The sequence below is a fragment of the Microchirus variegatus genome, assembly GCF_963457635.1.
Source record: "Microchirus variegatus genome assembly, chromosome: 13".
NCBI classification, from domain to species: Eukaryota; Metazoa; Chordata; class Actinopteri; order Pleuronectiformes; family Soleidae; genus Microchirus; species Microchirus variegatus.
The window spans coordinates 28,366,756-28,385,148 of NC_139814.1; the positions used below are offsets into that span (position 1 = coordinate 28,366,756).

At 47.9% G+C, this 18,393-nt stretch overlaps 2 protein-coding genes across 2 annotated transcripts; both read left to right on the forward strand.

Moving 5' to 3' along the window:
* Positions 1-600: 600 nt before the first annotated feature.
* On the forward strand, positions 601-9,376 carry vps45 (vacuolar protein sorting 45 homolog). The gene is made up of 15 exons (XM_083899683.1): positions 601-864; positions 1,158-1,292; positions 1,386-1,446; positions 1,569-1,648; positions 1,762-1,830; positions 2,222-2,359; positions 3,122-3,232; positions 3,313-3,447; positions 3,564-3,677; positions 3,757-3,924; positions 4,000-4,158; positions 4,240-4,347; positions 4,454-4,575; positions 8,838-8,969; positions 9,049-9,376. Exons 1-15 carry the CDS (start codon positions 772-774, stop codon positions 9,128-9,130), a joined length of 1,707 nt encoding a protein of 568 aa, XP_083755809.1. The 5' UTR covers positions 601-771; the 3' UTR covers positions 9,131-9,376.
* A 1,036-nt stretch (positions 9,377-10,412) lies between these two features.
* plekho1a (pleckstrin homology domain containing, family O member 1a) lies at positions 10,413-15,980 on the forward strand (the record flags this gene model as incomplete). The annotated part of the gene is made up of 9 exons (XM_083899657.1): positions 10,413-10,418; positions 12,391-12,540; positions 13,070-13,216; positions 13,502-13,609; positions 13,861-13,962; positions 14,044-14,248; positions 14,703-14,884; positions 14,944-15,050; positions 15,434-15,980. 9 exons carry the CDS (start codon positions 10,413-10,415, stop codon positions 15,978-15,980), a joined length of 1,554 nt encoding a protein of 517 aa, XP_083755783.1.
* Positions 15,981-18,393: the final 2,413 nt, after the last annotated feature.

Consider the following 18,393-nt stretch of genomic DNA (forward strand, 5'->3'; position numbering starts at 1 on the left):
AATGTTGATCCAGTGACTGAAGATTGACTGAGATTTGTGATGAACATATAATAAACAATTATAATAAATAGTTAGTAAATGTACATGTGTCATGTTGTAATAATGACCATTACACGTATTTAAACTAAACATTGCTGCACATTAATCTAACAAAGTATTTGAAGTTTATTGAAAGTCCTGTCCAGTTTGTTAGTAACAGATCTTTCATCAATGTGTTAAATAAGCATCAGTGAATGTTAACGTCACAGAACAACAACAACAACAACAGTGTTCCTAACAAACTGACCAGGTTTATGTGAACATAATTAATCTCCATCAGACAACAACACAACGATTCATCAGAGCAGTGAAGTGAGGGAGACGTTTTTATGGAATATTATGTAATAATTAAAATATAAGAATATGACAATTGTTAGAATTATAATAATAATAATAATAATATGATAATAACAATATCTTTAACGATGTTGCAGAGCTTTTCTCTCACATAAATAGTTTGCATTTATCTCATATCTATCTGTGCTATTATAATAATAACACAGTTATTACGTGTTGACGTAGATGCTTGTGCGTGCGGCGTAATGACGTAGCTCACCCGGAAGTAAGCGCTTCGCTTGTTGTCGTAGCTGCTGGTTTTGTTTTGAGTAGGACCAGCAGAGTCCGGGGTCTGTAGCGGACTGTAGCGGACTGTAGAGGACTGTAGCGGACTGTAGTGGACTGTAGTGGTCTGTAGCGGACTGTAGTGGTCTGTAGTGGACTGTAGTCGCCGCCATGAACGTGACGCTCGCGGTGAAACAGTACATCTCTAAGATGGTGGAGAGCAGCGGACCGGGGATGAAGGTGCTGCTGATGGACCGAGAGACGGTGAGAATGAGGGACCAGGACCGGGTTTGGCACCGGGACCTGGACCTGGACCGTATGTAGGTCTCGTGGCTGATTACCGCTGTGGTTCTCTAAAACATGAGATGATACCAGTGTCTGCTGTCACACTTACATATGAATACAGATTATTTTTGCATTATTCAATGTACATGGGCGGGGCGTTCTGTCCTGACTCCACCTTCATTTTGTTTGTAAGCTGTCCCTGTCCCTGTCCCCTGTCTGTCCCTGTCCCCCTGTCTGTCCCCTGTATGTCCCCCCGTCCCCCGTCCTCTCAGACCAGTGTGGTGAGTGTGGTGTACACTCACTCAGAGATCCTGCAGAAAGAGGTTTACCTGTTTGAACGACTGGACTCTCAGAACAGAGACAACATGAAACACCTGAAGGCCATCTGCTTCCTCAGACCCACCAAGGTATGATGACGCCTGTCACACTTCCTGTGTGGTGATGACATCATCACCCGTCACTTCCTGTGTGGTGATGACATCATCACATGCTCTGTGCAGGAGAACGTGGAGCATCTGATCCAGGAGCTGAGGAGACCAAAGTACAGCGTCTACTTCATCTGTGAGTCACAAGCCCTGGTCTGTGAAAACAGGAAGCGATGTCACAGCTGCTGTAAACGTGTGTGTGTGTGTGTGTGTGTGTGTGTGTGTGTGTGTGTGTGTGTGTGTGTGTGTGTGTTCCAGACTTCAGTAATGTGATCAGTAAGAGTGAGATCAAAGCTCTGGCTGAAGCTGATGAACAGGAAGTGGTGGCAGAAGTTCAGGTGAGTTTGACCTTTGACCTTTGACTGACACCAAGAACCTGGAAAAAAACACTCAACACAAATCTGTGTGTGTGTGTGTGTGTGTGTGTGTGTGTGTGTGTGTGTGTGTGTAGGAGTTTTATGGAGATTTCATTGCAGTGAATCCTCACCTGTTCTCTCTGAATCTTCTGGGCGTGTCCAGGGTAAGTGTGTATGTGTGTGTCACTGATGTGTGTGTGTATTATTGATGGATGTGTGTGTGTCACTGATGTGTGTGTGTATTATTGATGGATGTGTGTGTGTCACTGATGTGTGTGTATTATTGATGTATGTGTGTGTGTCACTGATGTGTGTGTGTATTATTGATGTATGTGTGTGTGTTACTGATGTGTCACTGATGTGTTACTGATGTATGTGTGTGTTACTGATGTGTTCATGATGTGTTACTGATGTGTGTGTGTATTATTGATGTATGTTTGTGTGTTACTGATGTGTGTGTGTATTACTGATATGTGTGTGTCACTGATGTGTGGGTGTGTGTGTGTGTATTACTGATGTGTGTGTGTGTTACTGATGTGTGTGTGTGTGTGTTAGGGGCGGAGCTGGGAGCCGTCCATGTTGTCTCGTTGTACTCAGGGTCTGACGTCCGTCCTCCTCGCTCTGAAGAAATGTCCAGTGATTCGTTATCAGCTGTCGTCGGATATGTCCAAGTGTCTGGCTGAGAGGGTCAAGGTTTCTATGGACACACACACAGACAGATACACACACACACACATCAGTAACACACACACACACACATCAGTAACACACACACACATCAGTAACACAGACACACACACACACATCAGTAACACACACACACACATCAGTAACACACACACACATCAGTAACACACACACATCAGTAACACACACACACATCAGTAACACACACACACATCAGTAACACACACACATCAGTAACACACACACACATCAGTAACACACACACACACACATCAGTAACACACACACATCAGTAACACACACACATCAGTAACACACACACACATCAGTAACACACACACACACATCAGTAACACACACACACATCAGTAACACACACACACACATCAGTAACACACACACACATCAGTAACACACAGACATACACACAATTAACCAGGTACTTTTACTCTACTAGTGTACAGTATTTGTAGAGTGTAGTACAGAGTGTAGTACAGGTACTGCAGTATTTGTAGAGTGTAGTACTGTGTAGTACAGGTACTGCAGTATTTGTAGAGTGTAGTACTGTGTAGTACAGGTACTGCAGTATTTGTAGAGTGTAGTACTGTGTAGTACAGGTACTGCAGTATTTGTAGAGTGTAGTACTGTGTAGTACAGGTACTGCAGTATTTGTAGAGTGTAGTACTGTGTAGTACAGGTACTGCAGTATTTGTAGAGTGTAGTACTGTGTAGTACAGGTACTGCAGTATTTGTACTCTTCCCTCTCAGCAAATCATCACCAAAGAGTACGAGCTGTTTGACTTCAGGAAAACTGAAGTTCCTCCTCTTCTTCTGATCGTGGACCGCAGTGATGACGCCATCACACCTCTGCTCAACCAGGTGAGCTGCACACAGGACGGGCTCACATCATCATCATCATCATCATCTTCATCACTGTGTGTGTGTGTGTGTGTGTGTAGTGGACTTACCAGGCCATGGTCCATGAGCTTCTGGGTCTGAACAACAACAGGATCGATCTGTCCAGAGTCCCAGGGATCAGCAAAGACCTGAAGGAGGTCGTCCTGTCTGCAGACAACGACGAGTTCTACGCCAACGTGAGTCCACCACACCTGCTCCTGGTCTGGGTCCTGGTCCTGGTACTGGTCCTTGTACTGGTCCTGGTCTGGGTCCAGGTCCAGGTTGTCATCCTGGTCTTTGTGTCCCACTCCAGAACATGTACCTGAACTTTGGAGAGATCGGCACCAACATCAAGAACCTGATGGAGGATTTTCAGAAGAAGAGACCAAAAGGTCAACAGAAGCTGGAGTCCATCTCTGACATGAAGGTCAGGTCGCCCCCTACAGGCAGATGTTCATGTGTTCATGTGTTCATGTCTTCATGTCTTCATGTCTTCATGTCTTCAGGCGTTTGTAGATAACTACCCTCAGTTTAAGAAGATGTCAGGAACAGTTTCCAAACACGTGACGGTTGTTGGAGAACTTTCTCGTCTGGTGTCTGAGCGTCAGCTGATGGAAGTGTCGGAGGCGGAGCAAGAGTTAGCGTGTCAGAACGACCACTCAAACGCCCAGCAGGTGACATCATCATCATCATCATCATCCTCCTCTTGCTCCTCCTCTTCCTCATGTTGACCTGATTGTCTCTGTCAGAGTGTTCGGCGTCTGCTGCAGAATCCTCGCCTGTCAGAGCTGGACGCCGTTCGCCTGGTCATGCTCTACGCTCTGAGGTACGAGCGCCACAGCAGCAGCGTCCTGCCCTCACTGATGGACGAGCTGAGCCGCAGGGGCGTGTCCGAACGCCACCGCAAGGTAACGCTCGCCTCAACGCCGCCGCCGTCTTCACAGTGTTCTCCTGTTTAAACTCCGCCCCCTCCTCCTCCTCCCTGTCAGATGGTTCAGTCCGTGGTGGAGTACGGAGGGAAACGAGTCAGAGGAAGTGACCTCATCACGCCAACAGACGCTGTCGCCATCACCAAACAGTTCTTCAAAGGACTCAAGGTACAGACGGGTTACCGTGGTTACCGTGGTTACCGTGGTTACAACCTCCTCCTGACTCACATATGTGTGTCTGTGTGTGTGTGTGTGTGTGCGTGTGTGTGTTCAGGGTGTAGAGAACGTCTACGCTCAGCATCAGCCTCTGCTTCACGACACTCTGGATCAGCTGATCAAAGGTCGACTCAAGGACAGTCAGTTTCCTTATCTGGGAGCAAGTGGACTGAGAGACAGGTGAGACACACTGAGAGACAGACAGGTGAGACACACTGAGACAGACAGGTGAGACACACTGAGAGACAGACAGGTGAGACACACTGAGACAGACAGGTGAGACACACTGAGAGACAGACAGGTGAGACACACTGAGACAGACAGGTGAGACACACTGAGAGACAGGTGAGACACTGAGAGACAGACAGGTGAGACACACTGAGACAGGTGAGACACACTGAGAGACAGACAGGTGAGACACACTGAGACAGACAGGTGAGACACACTGAGAGACAGACAGGTGAGACACACTGAGAGACAGGTGAGACACTGAGAGACAGACAGGTGAGACACACTGAGACAGGTGAGACACACTGAGAGACAGACAGGTGAGACACACTGAGACAGACAGGTGAGACACACTGAGAGACAGACAGGTGAGACACTGAGAGACAGACAGGTGAGACACACTGAGAGACAGACAGGTGAGACACAGACAGGTGAGACACACTGAGAGACAGGTGAGACACTGAGAGACAGACAGGTGAGACACACTGAGACAGGTGAGACACACTGAGAGACAGACAGGTGAGACACACTGAGAGACAGGTGAGACACTGAGAGACAGACAGGTGAGACACACTGAGACAGGTGAGACACACTGAGAGACAGACAGGTGAGACACACTGAGACAGACAGGTGAGACACACTGAGAGACAGACAGGTGAGACACACTGAGAGACAGACAGGTGAGACACACTGAGAGACAGACAGGTGAGACACACTGAGACAGACAGGTGAGACACACTGAGAGACAGACAGGTGAGAGACAGACAGGTGAGACACACTGAGACAGACAGGTGAGACACACTGAGAGACAGGTGAGACACTGAGAGACAGACAGGTGAGACAGGTGAGACACACTGAGAGACAGACAGGTGAGACACACTGAGACAGACAGGTGAGACACACTGAGAGACAGGTGAGACACTGAGAGACAGACAGGTGAGACACACTGAGACAGGTGAGACACACTGAGAGACAGACAGGTGAGACACACTGAGACAGACAGGTGAGACACAGACAGGTGAGACACACTGAGAGACAGGTGAGACACTGAGAGACAGACAGGTGAGACACACTGAGACAGGTGAGACACACTGAGAGACAGACAGGTGAGACACACTGAGACAGACAGGTGAGACACACTGAGAGACAGGTAAGACACTGAGAGACAGACAGGTGAGACACACTGAGACAGGTGAGACACACTGAGAGACAGACAGGTGAGACACACTGAGACAGACAGGTGAGACACACTGAGAGACAGACAGGTGAGACACACTGAGAGACAGACAGGTGAGACACACTGAGAGACAGACAGGTGAGACACACTGAGACAGACAGGTGAGACACACTGAGAGACAGACAGGTGAGACACACTGAGAGACAGACAGGTGAGACACACACACTGAGAGACAGACAGGTGAGACACACTGAGAGACAGGTGAGACACACTGAGAGACAGGTGAGACACACTGAGACAGGTGAGACACACTGAGAGACAGACAGGTGAGACACACTGAGAGACAGACAGGTGAGACACAGACAGGTGAGACACACTGAGAGACAGGTGAGACACACTGAGACAGGTGAGACACACTGAGACAGGTGAGACACACTGAGAGACAGACAGGTGAGACACTGAGAGACAGACAGGTGAGACACACTGAGACAGGTGAGACACACTGAGAGACAGACAGGTGAGACACACTGAGAGACAGACAGGTGAGACACACTGAGAGACAGACAGGTGAGACACACTGAGAGACAGACAGGTGAGACACACTGAGACAGACAGGTGAGACAGACAGGTGAGACACACTGAGACAGACAGGTGAGACACACTGAGAGACAGGTGAGACACTGAGAGACAGACAGGTGAGACAGGTGAGACACACTGAGAGACAGACAGGTGAGACACACTGAGACAGACAGGTGAGACACACTGAGAGACAGGTGAGACACTGAGAGACAGACAGGTGAGACACACTGAGACAGGTGAGACACACTGAGAGACAGACAGGTGAGACACACTGAGACAGACAGGTGAGACACAGACAGGTGAGACACACTGAGAGACAGGTGAGACACTGAGAGACAGACAGGTGAGACACACTGAGACAGGTGAGACACACTGAGAGACAGACAGGTGAGACAGACAGGTGAGACACACTGAGAGACAGGTAAGACACTGAGAGACAGACAGGTGAGACACACTGAGACAGGTGAGACACACTGAGAGACAGACAGGTGAGACACACTGAGACAGACAGGTGAGACACACTGAGAGACAGACAGGTGAGACACACTGAGAGACAGACAGGTGAGACACACTGAGAGACAGACAGGTGAGACACACTGAGACAGGTGAGACACACTGAGACAGACAGGTGAGACACACTGAGACAGGTGAGACACACTGAGACAGACAGGTGAGACACAGACAGGTGAGACACACTGAGAGACAGGTGAGACACTGAGAGACAGACAGGTGAGACACACTGAGACAGGTGAGACACACTGAGAGACAGACAGGTGAGACACACTGAGACAGACAGGTGAGACACACTGAGAGACAGGTAAGACACTGAGAGACAGACAGGTGAGACACACTGAGAGACAGACAGGTGAGACACACTGAGACAGACAGGTGAGACACACTGAGAGACAGACAGGTGAGACACACTGAGAGACAGACAGGTGAGACACACTGAGAGACAGACAGGTGAGACACACTGAGACAGGTGAGACACACTGAGACAGACAGGTGAGACACACTGAGACAGGTGAGACACACTGAGACAGACAGGTGAGACACAGACAGGTGAGACACACTGAGAGACAGGTGAGACACTGAGAGACAGACAGGTGAGACACACTGAGACAGGTGAGACACACTGAGAGACAGACAGGTGAGACACACTGAGACAGACAGGTGAGACACACTGAGAGACAGGTAAGACACTGAGAGACAGACAGGTGAGACACACTGAGACAGGTGAGACACACTGAGAGACAGACAGGTGAGACACACTGAGACAGACAGGTGAGACACACTGAGAGACAGACAGGTGAGACACACTGAGAGACAGACAGGTGAGACACACTGAGACAGACAGGTGAGACACACTGAGAGACAGACAGGTGAGACACACTGAGAGACAGACAGGTGAGACACACACACTGAGAGACAGACAGGTGAGACACACTGAGAGACAGGTGAGACACACTGAGAGACAGGTGAGACACACTGAGACAGGTGAGACACACTGAGAGACAGACAGGTGAGACACACTGAGACAGACAGGTGAGACACACTGAGAGACAGACAGGTGAGACACAGACAGGTGAGACACACTGAGAGACAGGTGAGACACTGAGAGACAGACAGGTGAGACACACTGAGACAGGTGAGACACACTGAGAGACAGACAGGTGAGACACACTGAGACAGACAGGTGAGACACACTGAGAGACAGGTTAGACACTGAGAGACAGACAGGTGAGACACACTGAGAGACAGACAGGTGAGACACACTGAGACAGACAGGTGAGACACACTGAGAGACAGACAGGTGAGACACACTGAGAGACAGACAGGTGAGACACACTGAGACAGACAGGTGAGACACACTGAGAGACAGACAGGTGAGACACACTGAGAGACAGACAGGTGAGACACACACACTGAGAGACAGACAGGTGAGACACACTGAGAGACAGGTGAGACACACTGAGAGACAGACAGGTGAGACACACTGAGAGACAGGTAAGACACTGAGAGACAGACAGGTGAGACACACTGAGACAGGTGAGACACACTGAGAGACAGACAGGTGAGACACACTGAGACAGACAGGTGAGACACACTGAGAGACAGACAGGTGAGACACACTGAGAGACAGACAGGTGAGACACACTGAGACAGACAGGTGAGACACACTGAGAGACAGACAGGTGAGACACACTGAGAGACAGACAGGTGAGACACACACACTGAGAGACAGACAGGTGAGACACACTGAGAGACAGGTGAGACACACTGTGGGCAGAGTCATCATCACATGGCAAAACAAACAAAGTTGTGACTTGAGTGAAAATGAATCATGAAAAAGATTAATTAACAGAATGATTCAGTGACTCTGAACCTGCTGATTTACACTGTGTGTGTGTGTGTGTGTGTGTGTGTGTGTGTGTGTGTGTGTGTGTGTGTGTGTCAGGCCTCAGGACATCATCTTGTTTCTGATTGGTGGAGTCACGTATGAAGAAGCTCAGTGTGTTTACAACATGAACCGCAGCACACCTGGAGTCAGGATCGTCCTGGGAGGAAGTTCAGTCCACAACACCAAGAGGTCATTTACATACATTTACATATTTAAATACATGCACAATAACAATTGACACTGATGACATTTTCTCTCTCTCTCTCAGTTTCCTGGAGGAAGTGATGTCAGCGACCACTCACAGCAGTGACAGACCAACAGGAAGTGGTCGCCATGGCAGCAGACGCTGAACACACACACACACACCAGCTGAAGGAGATGATCAGAATATTAGGAACACCTGTGAATATCATTCATTCTCCACAGTCCTCATGTAGCATTAGCATGTTGCATTAGCTTTGCTTCATACAAGTAAATACAAGCATCCACTACTGCCCTGTGGCTAATGCTAAGCTAACGTTAGGTCAATGTCATGTGTACCTAATAAAGTGAAAGTTTCTGTTGTTGTTGTTTTTGTGAAATAAACACGTGACTGATTAAAACATTTGTGTAGTTATTGGTGTTGACCAGCAGAGGGAGCTGTGTCACCACACACCGTGAGTGACGTCACTCTGATCAGGTTAGGTTAAGATTAACGTCAGTGAATTCTTCATTTTAAAGATTTAAACTTTAATAAAAAATTATGTTTATTTTCATATATTAGAGTTTGTCTATAGTTACAGTTAGATTATAGTTAGATTATAGTTTGATTATGCGATACCGTTTGGTGCCTGATGTTATATTAGTTCTCGTCACCAGAGGGCGCTGTCGGGCTCGTTGTGCAGGAAAATAGGTTACTGTGCGCGTCCTCGTTTCTGAGCGCGTTCACGAACGTGAGGAGGGAAAGCATCGAAAGCATCTGCCTCCGCGGGCGCGCGCTCACGTTCCGTGAGGATGATGCGTCTGCTCAGAGAAGAAGAAGAAGAGGAAGAGGAGGAAGAGGAGAAGCAGCGGAGCAGAGGAACCGACGAACCACCGACACAACGACACACCGACGGCCGAACTGCAGCTGCTCTGTACCGGCGTGACTGTGGAGGAAGAGCCGGAGCCGCTGAGCGAGGATGAAGAAGAGCAGCAGCAGACACAAGGTCCGTGAACGCACCATTCATTCTGTGTGTGTGTGTGTGTGTGTGTGTGTGTGTGTGTGTGTGTGTGTGTGTGTGTGTGTGTGTGTGTGTTTGTCATAAACACTGATCTTGTCAGGACCAGTAGTCCTCATGGAGACCAAAACCTGGTCCTAATGAGCAGAACCTGATTTATGAGGAACTGATTGAGATTAGGATTAAGATTTGAGGGGTGTGGTGTGTGTGTGTGTTAGTGTGTGTGTGTGTGTGTGTGTGTGTGAGATCTGGATCATCTCGTCTCTGGTGTCAACACCAAGTCCTGGACCTAGATCTGTAGTGTAGTAGACCTGCTAACAGGTCAGGACGCCTGTTAGCAGGGTGTTGTTAGCAGGGTGTTAGCAGGGCGTTATCAAAATGTTAGCAGGGTGTTAGCCGGGCGTTATCAGAGTGTTAGCAGGTTGTTATCAAAATGTTAGCAGGGTGTTAGCAGGGCGTTATCAGAGTGTTAGCAGGGCGTTATCAGAGTGTTAGCCAGGTGTTAGCAGGGCGTTATCAGAGTGTTAGCAGGTTGTTAGCAGGGCGTTATCAGAGTGTTAGCCAGGTGTTAGCAGGGCGTTATCAGAGTGTTAGCAGGTTGTTATCAGAGTGTTAGCAGGTTGTTAGCAGGGCGTTATCAGAGTGTTAGCCAGGTGTTAGCAGAGCGTTATCAGAGTGTTAGCAGGGTGTTATCAGAGTGTTAGCAGGTTGTTAGCAGGGCGTTATCAGAGTGTCAGCAGGGTGTTAGCAGGGCGTTATCAGAGTGTTAGCAGGTTGTTAGCAGGGCGTTATCAGAGTGTTAGCAGGGTGTTAGCAGGGCGTTATCAGAGTGTTAGCAGGGTGTTAGCAGGGCGTTATCAGAGTGTTAGCCAGGTGTAAGCAGGGCGTTATCAGAGTCTTAGCAGGGCGTTATCAGAGTGTTAGCCAGGTGTTAGCAGGGCGTTATCAGAGTGTTAGCAGGGCGTTATCAGAGTGTTAGCAGGTTGTTAGCAGGGTGTTATCAGAGTGTCAGCAGGTCGTTATCAGAGTGTTAGCAGGGTGTTAGCAGGGCGTTATCAGAGTGTTAGCAGGGTGTTAGCAGGGTGTTATCAGAGTGTTAGCAGGTTGTTAGCAGGGTGTTATCAGAGTGTTAGCAGGTTGTTAGCAGGGCATTATCAGAGTGTCAGCAGGGTGTTAGCAGGGCGTTATCAGAGTGTTAGCAGGGTGTTAGCAGGGCGTTATCAGAGTGTTAGCAGGGTGTTAGCAGGGCATTATCAGAGTGTTAGCAGGGTGTTAGCAGGGCGTTATCAGAGTGTTAGCAGGGCATTATCAGAGTGTTAGCAGGGCATTATCAGATTGTTAGCAGGGCGTCATCAGAGTGTTAGCAGGTTGTTAGCAGGGCGTTATCAGAGTGTTAGCAGAGCATTAGCAGCGTGTTAGCAGGTTGTTAGCAGGACGTTATCAGAGTGTTAGCAGGGTGTTATCAGAGTGTTAGCAGGTTGTTAGCAGGGCATTATCAGAGTGTTAGCAGGTTGTTAGCAGGGCATTATCAGAGTGTTAGCAGGGCGTTATCAGAGTGTTAGCAGGTTGTTAGCAGGGCGTTATCAGAGTGTTAGCAGGGTGTTAGCAGGGCGTTATCAGAGTGTTAGCAGGTTGTTAGCAGGGCGTTATCAGAGTGTTAGCAGGGTGTTAGCAGGGCGTTATCAGAGTGTTAGCAGGGTGTTAGCAGGGCATTATCAGAGTGTTAGCAGGGTGTTAGCAGGGCGTTATCAGAGTGTTAGCAGGGCATTATCAGAGTGTTAGCAGGGCATTATCAGATTGTTAGCAGGGCGTCATCAGAGTGTTAGCAGGTTGTTAGCAGGGCGTTATCAGAGTGTTAGCAGAGCATTAGCAGCGTGTTAGCAGGTTGTTAGCAGGACGTTATCAGAGTGTTAGCAGGGTGTTATCAGAGTGTTAGCAGGTTGTTAGCAGGGCATTATCAGAGTGTTAGCAGGTTGTTAGCAGGGCATTATCAGAGTGTTAGCAGAGCATTAGCAGCGTTTAGCAGGGTGTTGTTAGCAGAGCGTTAGCAGGTTGTTAGCAAGGCGTTATTAGAGTGTTAGCAGCGTGTTAGCAGTGTGTTGTTAGCAGAGTGTTAGCAGGGTGTTATCAGAGTGTAAGCAGAGTGTTAGCAGCGTGTTAGCAGTGTGTTGTTAGCAGAGTGTTAGCAGAGTGTTAGCAGGGCGTTATCAGAGTGTTAGCAGGGTGTTAGCAGTGTGTTAGCAGTGTGTTGTTAGCAGAGTGTTAGCAGAGTGTTAGCAGGGCGTTATCAGAGTGTTAGCAGGGTGTTAGCAGGGCGTTATCAGAGTGTTAACAGGGTGTTAGCAGGGCGTTATCAGAGTGTTAACAGGGTGTTAGCAGGGCAGCTGAGTCATCATGGTTCTGTGTTTCAGGGAGTCCAGGACCCGGCTCAGACCACGCTTCAGCAGCCAGACAAGGCCGGCTGGATCAGGAAGTTCTGTGGCCGCGGGATCTTCAGGGAGCTGTGGAGGAACCGCTTTGTGGTTCTGAGAGGAGACCACCTGTACATCTGTGACAAGGAGGTGAGTCCCTGAATGCCTCACAGAGGACGTCCCTGATCGCCTCACAGAGGACGTCCCTGAACGCCTCACAGAAGACGTCCCTGAACGCATCATAATTAAACAGATACAGTATAATTCTGTATCTGTGCCAAACTTTATTTTGTACATTTCTCACTTTCAGATTGAAGAAGAGTTAATATGTTTCTATAATCATCTGTGGACTGAGAGCTAACCCAAAGCTAACCCAAAGCTAACTCAAAGCTAACCCAAAGCTAACTCAAAGCTAACCCAAAGCTAACCCAAAGCTAACTCATCGCTAACCCAAAGCTAACTCAAAGCTAACTCAAAGCTAACCCAAAGCTAACTCAAAGCTAACCCAAAGCTAACTCATTGCTAACTCAAAGCTAACCCAAAGCTAACCCTACAGTGAGCTCGTTCCACCACACTCTGCTCGCTGTGCGCTCACGTAACGCATGTTGTTTTGTTGTTGTTTTGTTGTGATATTGTTGTGATGTTGTGATGTCATCATGTCTGACTGTTGTCGTTGCAGGTGAAAGACGAGCGTAAAACTCAGGAAGTTTTTCATCTGGCAGATTATGAACGTTCAGAGGGATTAAGAAAAATAAAGAGTCGAAGTAAAAAGAACCAAAGTAGATTCACTCTGGTGCAACACAACAGTAACACAACAGGACACACTGTGAGTCACACACACACACACACACACACTGCTGCAACACAACAGTAACACAACAGGACACACTGTGAGTCACACACACACACACACACACACACACACACACACTGCTGCAACACAACAGTAACACAACAGGACACACTGTGAGTCACACACACACACAGTCACAGCGCCCCCTCCTGACACAAACTAACACATGTGTGTGTGTGTGTGTGTGTGTGTGTGTGTGTGTGTGTGTGTGTGTGTGTGTGTGTGTGTGTGTGTGTGTGTGTGTGTGTGTGTTGACAGGCTCCGCCCCTCGTGTTTTTAGCTGTCAGTCCTGAAGACAAAGAATTATGGGTAAACACTCTGAACGTCGCCATCATCAAAGCAAAGAGGAACAGACTTTTAGACCAGGTCAGAGGTCAGAGGTCAGAGGTCAACGCTGTGCCACACACACACACACAGTATATATATATATATACTGTGTGTGTGTGTGTGTGAATGTACATGTGTGAATGTCTTTGATCTTTGTGTATATATACCGTGTATATGTGTATATGTATATATATATACTGTGTGTACATGTACTTGTCTTTGATCTTTGTGTATATATACCGTGTATATGTATATATATGTATATACTGTGTGTACATGTCTTTGATCAGGTGACCATCGATGAAGACGATGCTCTGACTCACCTGACCAGAGGAAGAGTAAAGCTGGGTCATGTTCGCAGATTGCCCACTAGAGGGCACCTGCTGTCTGTGGTACTGACTCTACAATCGTCTCTAACTTTATTAACAAACACAAACACAAACAATGAGCTGCTTTTTTCTGACTCACCTCAGGCCTCATCCATGTTGACCCTTGACCTCGTGACGGAGGAGGACGTCCTCGGAGACTCCGCCCACTCTTGGGAGAACAGTTTCCGGGTGGACCTGCAGAGGGGCGGGGCCTCTGGGGTCAGAGGTCGTCAGCGTGCCGGCACCGACGTCTCAAAGCTCAGGGTCACGACCAAAGAAGCAAAGGTCAAGACAGGAAGTTTACCACGAGGCAGCTGGACCAAAGACCTGGATCTGGATCTGGATCTGGATCTGGATCTGAAGGTCCACAACAACACAGACGTCCAGGTGAGTGTGTGTGTGTGTGTGTGTGTGTGTGTGTGTGTGTGTGTGTGTGTGTGTGTGTGTGTGTGTGTGTGTGTGTGCGCGTGTGTGTGTGTGTCAGTGTCTGTGTGTGTGTGTGTGTGTGTGTGTGTGTGTGTGTGTATGTCTCACCTCCTGTTGTTGCAGGTTCTTCAGTCTCAGTTGGAGTCAAAGGTCAAAGGTCAGGGTCGCAGTCGTTGCTCCTCTCTGGACCAGGTCCTCTCCAGGTATGAAAGACCAACATGTGTGTGTGTGTGTGTGTGTGTGTGTGTGTGTGTGTGTGTGTGTGAGGGTCATGTGACCGTCTGACATCATCATCGTCTTCTTCTTCAGACCTGCTGTGATTCGTCGTTGTCCCACAGAAGATGAGGCGGTGGGAGGAGCTTGCAACCAGACAGTGGGCGTGGCCTGTGAGCAGCCAGTGGGCGTGGCCTGTGAGCAGCCAGTGGGCGTGGCCTGTGAGCAGCCAGTGGGTCAGTTGCAGAGTCTGATCGCTCAGAAGATGCAGAGAGCTCAGGAACTGCTGGAGGAGATGAGGCTGCAGGTTTGGAGCTTTGATTGACAGGATGAGCTTTGATTGACAGGATGAGCTTTGATTGACAGGAGCTGCAGAAAAACAGAACAGAGCGAGGAGGAAGATCAACGTTGAGCAAGAACATGGACTCTCCTCGTCTTCATCACCTCAGAGGCTCCGACTCTCCTCACTGCAGGTTTGACTCCTCCCACTGCATGTTTGACTCCTCCCAGTGCATGTTTGACTCCTCCCAGTGCATGTTAGACTCCTCCCACTGCATGTTTGACTCCTCCCACTGCATGTTTGACTCCTCCTGCTGCAGGTTAGACTCCTCCCATTGCAGGTTAGACTCCTCCCACGGCATGTTTGACTCCTCCCACTGCAGGTTTGACCCCTCCCACTGTCAAGTCACAATATGAACACATGAATAAGAGCATGAATAGCACAGTATTAACAGTGTTATTACAACATTATTAATAATCAGCTGTTTCAATACTGATGGCTAAGCCACGCCCCCTAAATTCACGGCCCCTTGTTAGCAGTTAGCGTTAGCACTAAAGTAGGTGTGGTCTCCTTCAGCAGGTCGTCTCTGAGGAGCAGGAGCAGCGATTGTCCTCGTCTCCGCGGTAAAGAATCTCCTCGTCTACGAGGACGAGATTCTCCGCGATCTAAAGCTAAAAGAACTCGCTGCAGAGGCTCCGCCTCCCCTGCTCCACACGGAGACTCCGCCTCCTCTCAGGTTAAAGGGTCACGTCAGCGTGGAAACACCGATGTGGTGAGCGATCCACAGTCCCAGACTGAGTCACCTCAGGCTCAGCTGGCCACGCCCCCCTCACTGACCACGCCCCCCTCACTGACCACGCCCCCCTCACTTCTGCCAAAGGACGAGGCGGGGCCGAGGCGTGCGGAGGCGGAGACGAGTCGTGCGGAGGCGGAGCGCCTCCTGCAGGAAGCTGTGACATCGTGGAAGGAGGCACAGGAAGTTCTACAGGAAGTGAAGGAGCTTCAGAGTCGGACGCTGCGGCGACGTCAGAGGACGACGCACGACAACATGACATCCGCAGCAGAAGAGGACACGCCCACCTCGCTGACATCAGCTGAAGAGGAGGAGTCTGAGACGCCGTGACGACGTTTTTCTTCTTCTTTTTATAATTTTTAACGTCTTTAAGCACAAATAAAATCAGGAAAAAGACCAAACTTTTGAAATGAACACCAGCGATCTTCAGTTCTTCCTCTCTGGTGCCCCCTGTCTGTCACTGCTGCCACTGTCTCTGACACTTTGTGTCAATAAAGTTTTGTGAGATTTGTCGTAACGATGTTCGTCTTAAAGTGAAATGTTTTTGGTTTTTTAAAGACGATATTTCAAGATGTTTTTACGAGAAACTTTTTTATCTGTGGAATGCTAACAATGCTAACAGTGGGCGTGGCTAAAGCCTCTGTCATGGCCGACTTTGTAGCAGGAGTTGCTAACGTTGCTAAAGTGATGTGAAAACAGTCGGAATGCAATGTTTGTGAAATTTTTTTACTTTAAACACGTAAACAACGTACCCACAATGCACTTCAGCAACATGTGACACCTTTAAAGAATTTAATGTTTTTAACGCTTTTATCGTGAGTTTAAACGACAACAAAGTTCAGGGACTAACGTTAGAAAATAAGCAATAAAAGAATAAAAGATAAAAACCTTTTCTTACGTCATGTAGGCGAGGGGGCGGAGTCTCGGTTTGACCAGGACGATGTTTAAAATATATAAATATAAACGTTATTAAATTAGAAACATGTGAAAGTGTTTGTTTGTTTCACTTGAATTCTTCTTTATTTCTTAATATTTGTGTTTTTCTTTGATCAAATATGAAAAAAGTTTTGTTTTAACTTTAAAGTTCTTATTGATGTTTTCACTAATGTTTAAATCACTGCAAAGCATTGTGGGTAGTCTTTTTAGATTTAAATAAACTCAATGATTTGTTCAGATCTTTTTATTTAACCGCTCATTTTTTCATTTGATTAGCTTTCATCAGCTTGTTGGGTTAGCCTATACCACAACTTTATGCTAACATGCTAACAATGTGGATTTTCTGCTCATGTTAAATGTTATATTTAAACAGTTTTAAGCTAATGTCAACATCTGCTAAGCTAACTCAGCTAATGTCAACATCATCAGCTGTAAACTAACTCAGCTAATATCAACAGCTGCTAAGCTAGCTCAGCTAACGTTAACAGGCCATTGCAGGAAAGTGCAGTGCATTCTGGGAGTAGGACACATTTCTGATACTCATCTTTTCAGCACTGAAAAATGACACTCATGCTAACATGCTAACTTAACCACAATTTTTTTTAAAGACTGGTGACAAACAGGAAGTCGAGCGGTCACATGACGACATTCAGTGGAACCTACCTGACGACGCGGTCAGGGGGAGGAGCCTGCAGGTGGTCAGGGGAGGAGCCTGCAGGTGGTCAGGGGAGGAGCCTGCAGGTGGTTAGGGGGAGGAGCCTGCAGGTGGTTAGGGGGAGGAGCCTGCAGGTGTGGAGTCATCATTTAAATCGATCACATTATTGATTAAAAACTGGGTTTTCTTCTTTCATTTTTTTATTGATTTTTTTTTTTACGCTGGCTGGGGTCAAAGGTCAGAGGAAACATATTAACAGTATTGCCATAACAACCTGAGTGACCTTTGACCTTTACGCTCTTAAAAACACCACATTACCTCTCCTGACCAGTAGATGGCGTCAGAAACACACTTTAAAAACCAGACAAGTGGGCGGAGTTAAAACAACCACGTTTCTAAAAGTGTTCACGAGAAAATAATCTAAAAGTTTACAACAAAGGAAAAAAACAGCTCAGACTCCGCCTCCTTTCCAACAGACTCCGCCTCCTTTCTGACTTCACTTCATCACAGGAAGTGAAGATGGGGACATGTTTACGTGTTTCACAACAAGTTTTCACACTAACCCCACCCACCCCAAAGACTCCCTACAACAAATCAAACACATGGGAACACGAGCACCTGAGCGACGGGGGCGGAGCCAGCACAACTCATCATGAGTGACAGGATCTTTGAACTTCCTGAAGAGGGAGGAGCTCTGGTCCAATTATGATTGACCTCAGAGGGCGGAGTCCAGATCTCAGGTGAAGCTCCGCCCACAGAGAGCAGACAAGATTCAGTTTTAGTCCCAGGATGATGACATCACATGACCATGACATCACACGACCATGACATCACACGACCATGACATCACACGACTATGACATCACATGACCATGACATCACATGACCATGACATCACATGACCATGACATCACACGACCACGACATCACACGACTATGACATCACACGACCATGACATCACATGACCATGACATCACACGACCATGACATCACACGACCACGACATCACATGACCACGACATCACATGACCACGACATCACATGACCATGACATCACATGACCATGACATCACACGACCACGACATCACACGACCACGACATCACACGACCATGACATCACATGACCATGACATCACATGACCATGTGACA

Coding starts and splice junctions, on each gene's coding strand:
- vps45 (XM_083899683.1), top strand. CDS start 772: ATGAACGTGACGCTCGCGGTGAAACAGTACATCTCTAAGATGGTGGAG. Junction 3,448..3,563: donor ACGACGAGTTCTACGCCAAC/GTGAGTCCACCA, acceptor GTCCCACTCCAG/AACATGTACCTGAACTTTGG. Junction 4,576..8,837: donor GCAAGTGGACTGAGAGACAG/GTGAGACACACT, acceptor TGTGTGTGTCAG/GCCTCAGGACATCATCTTGT.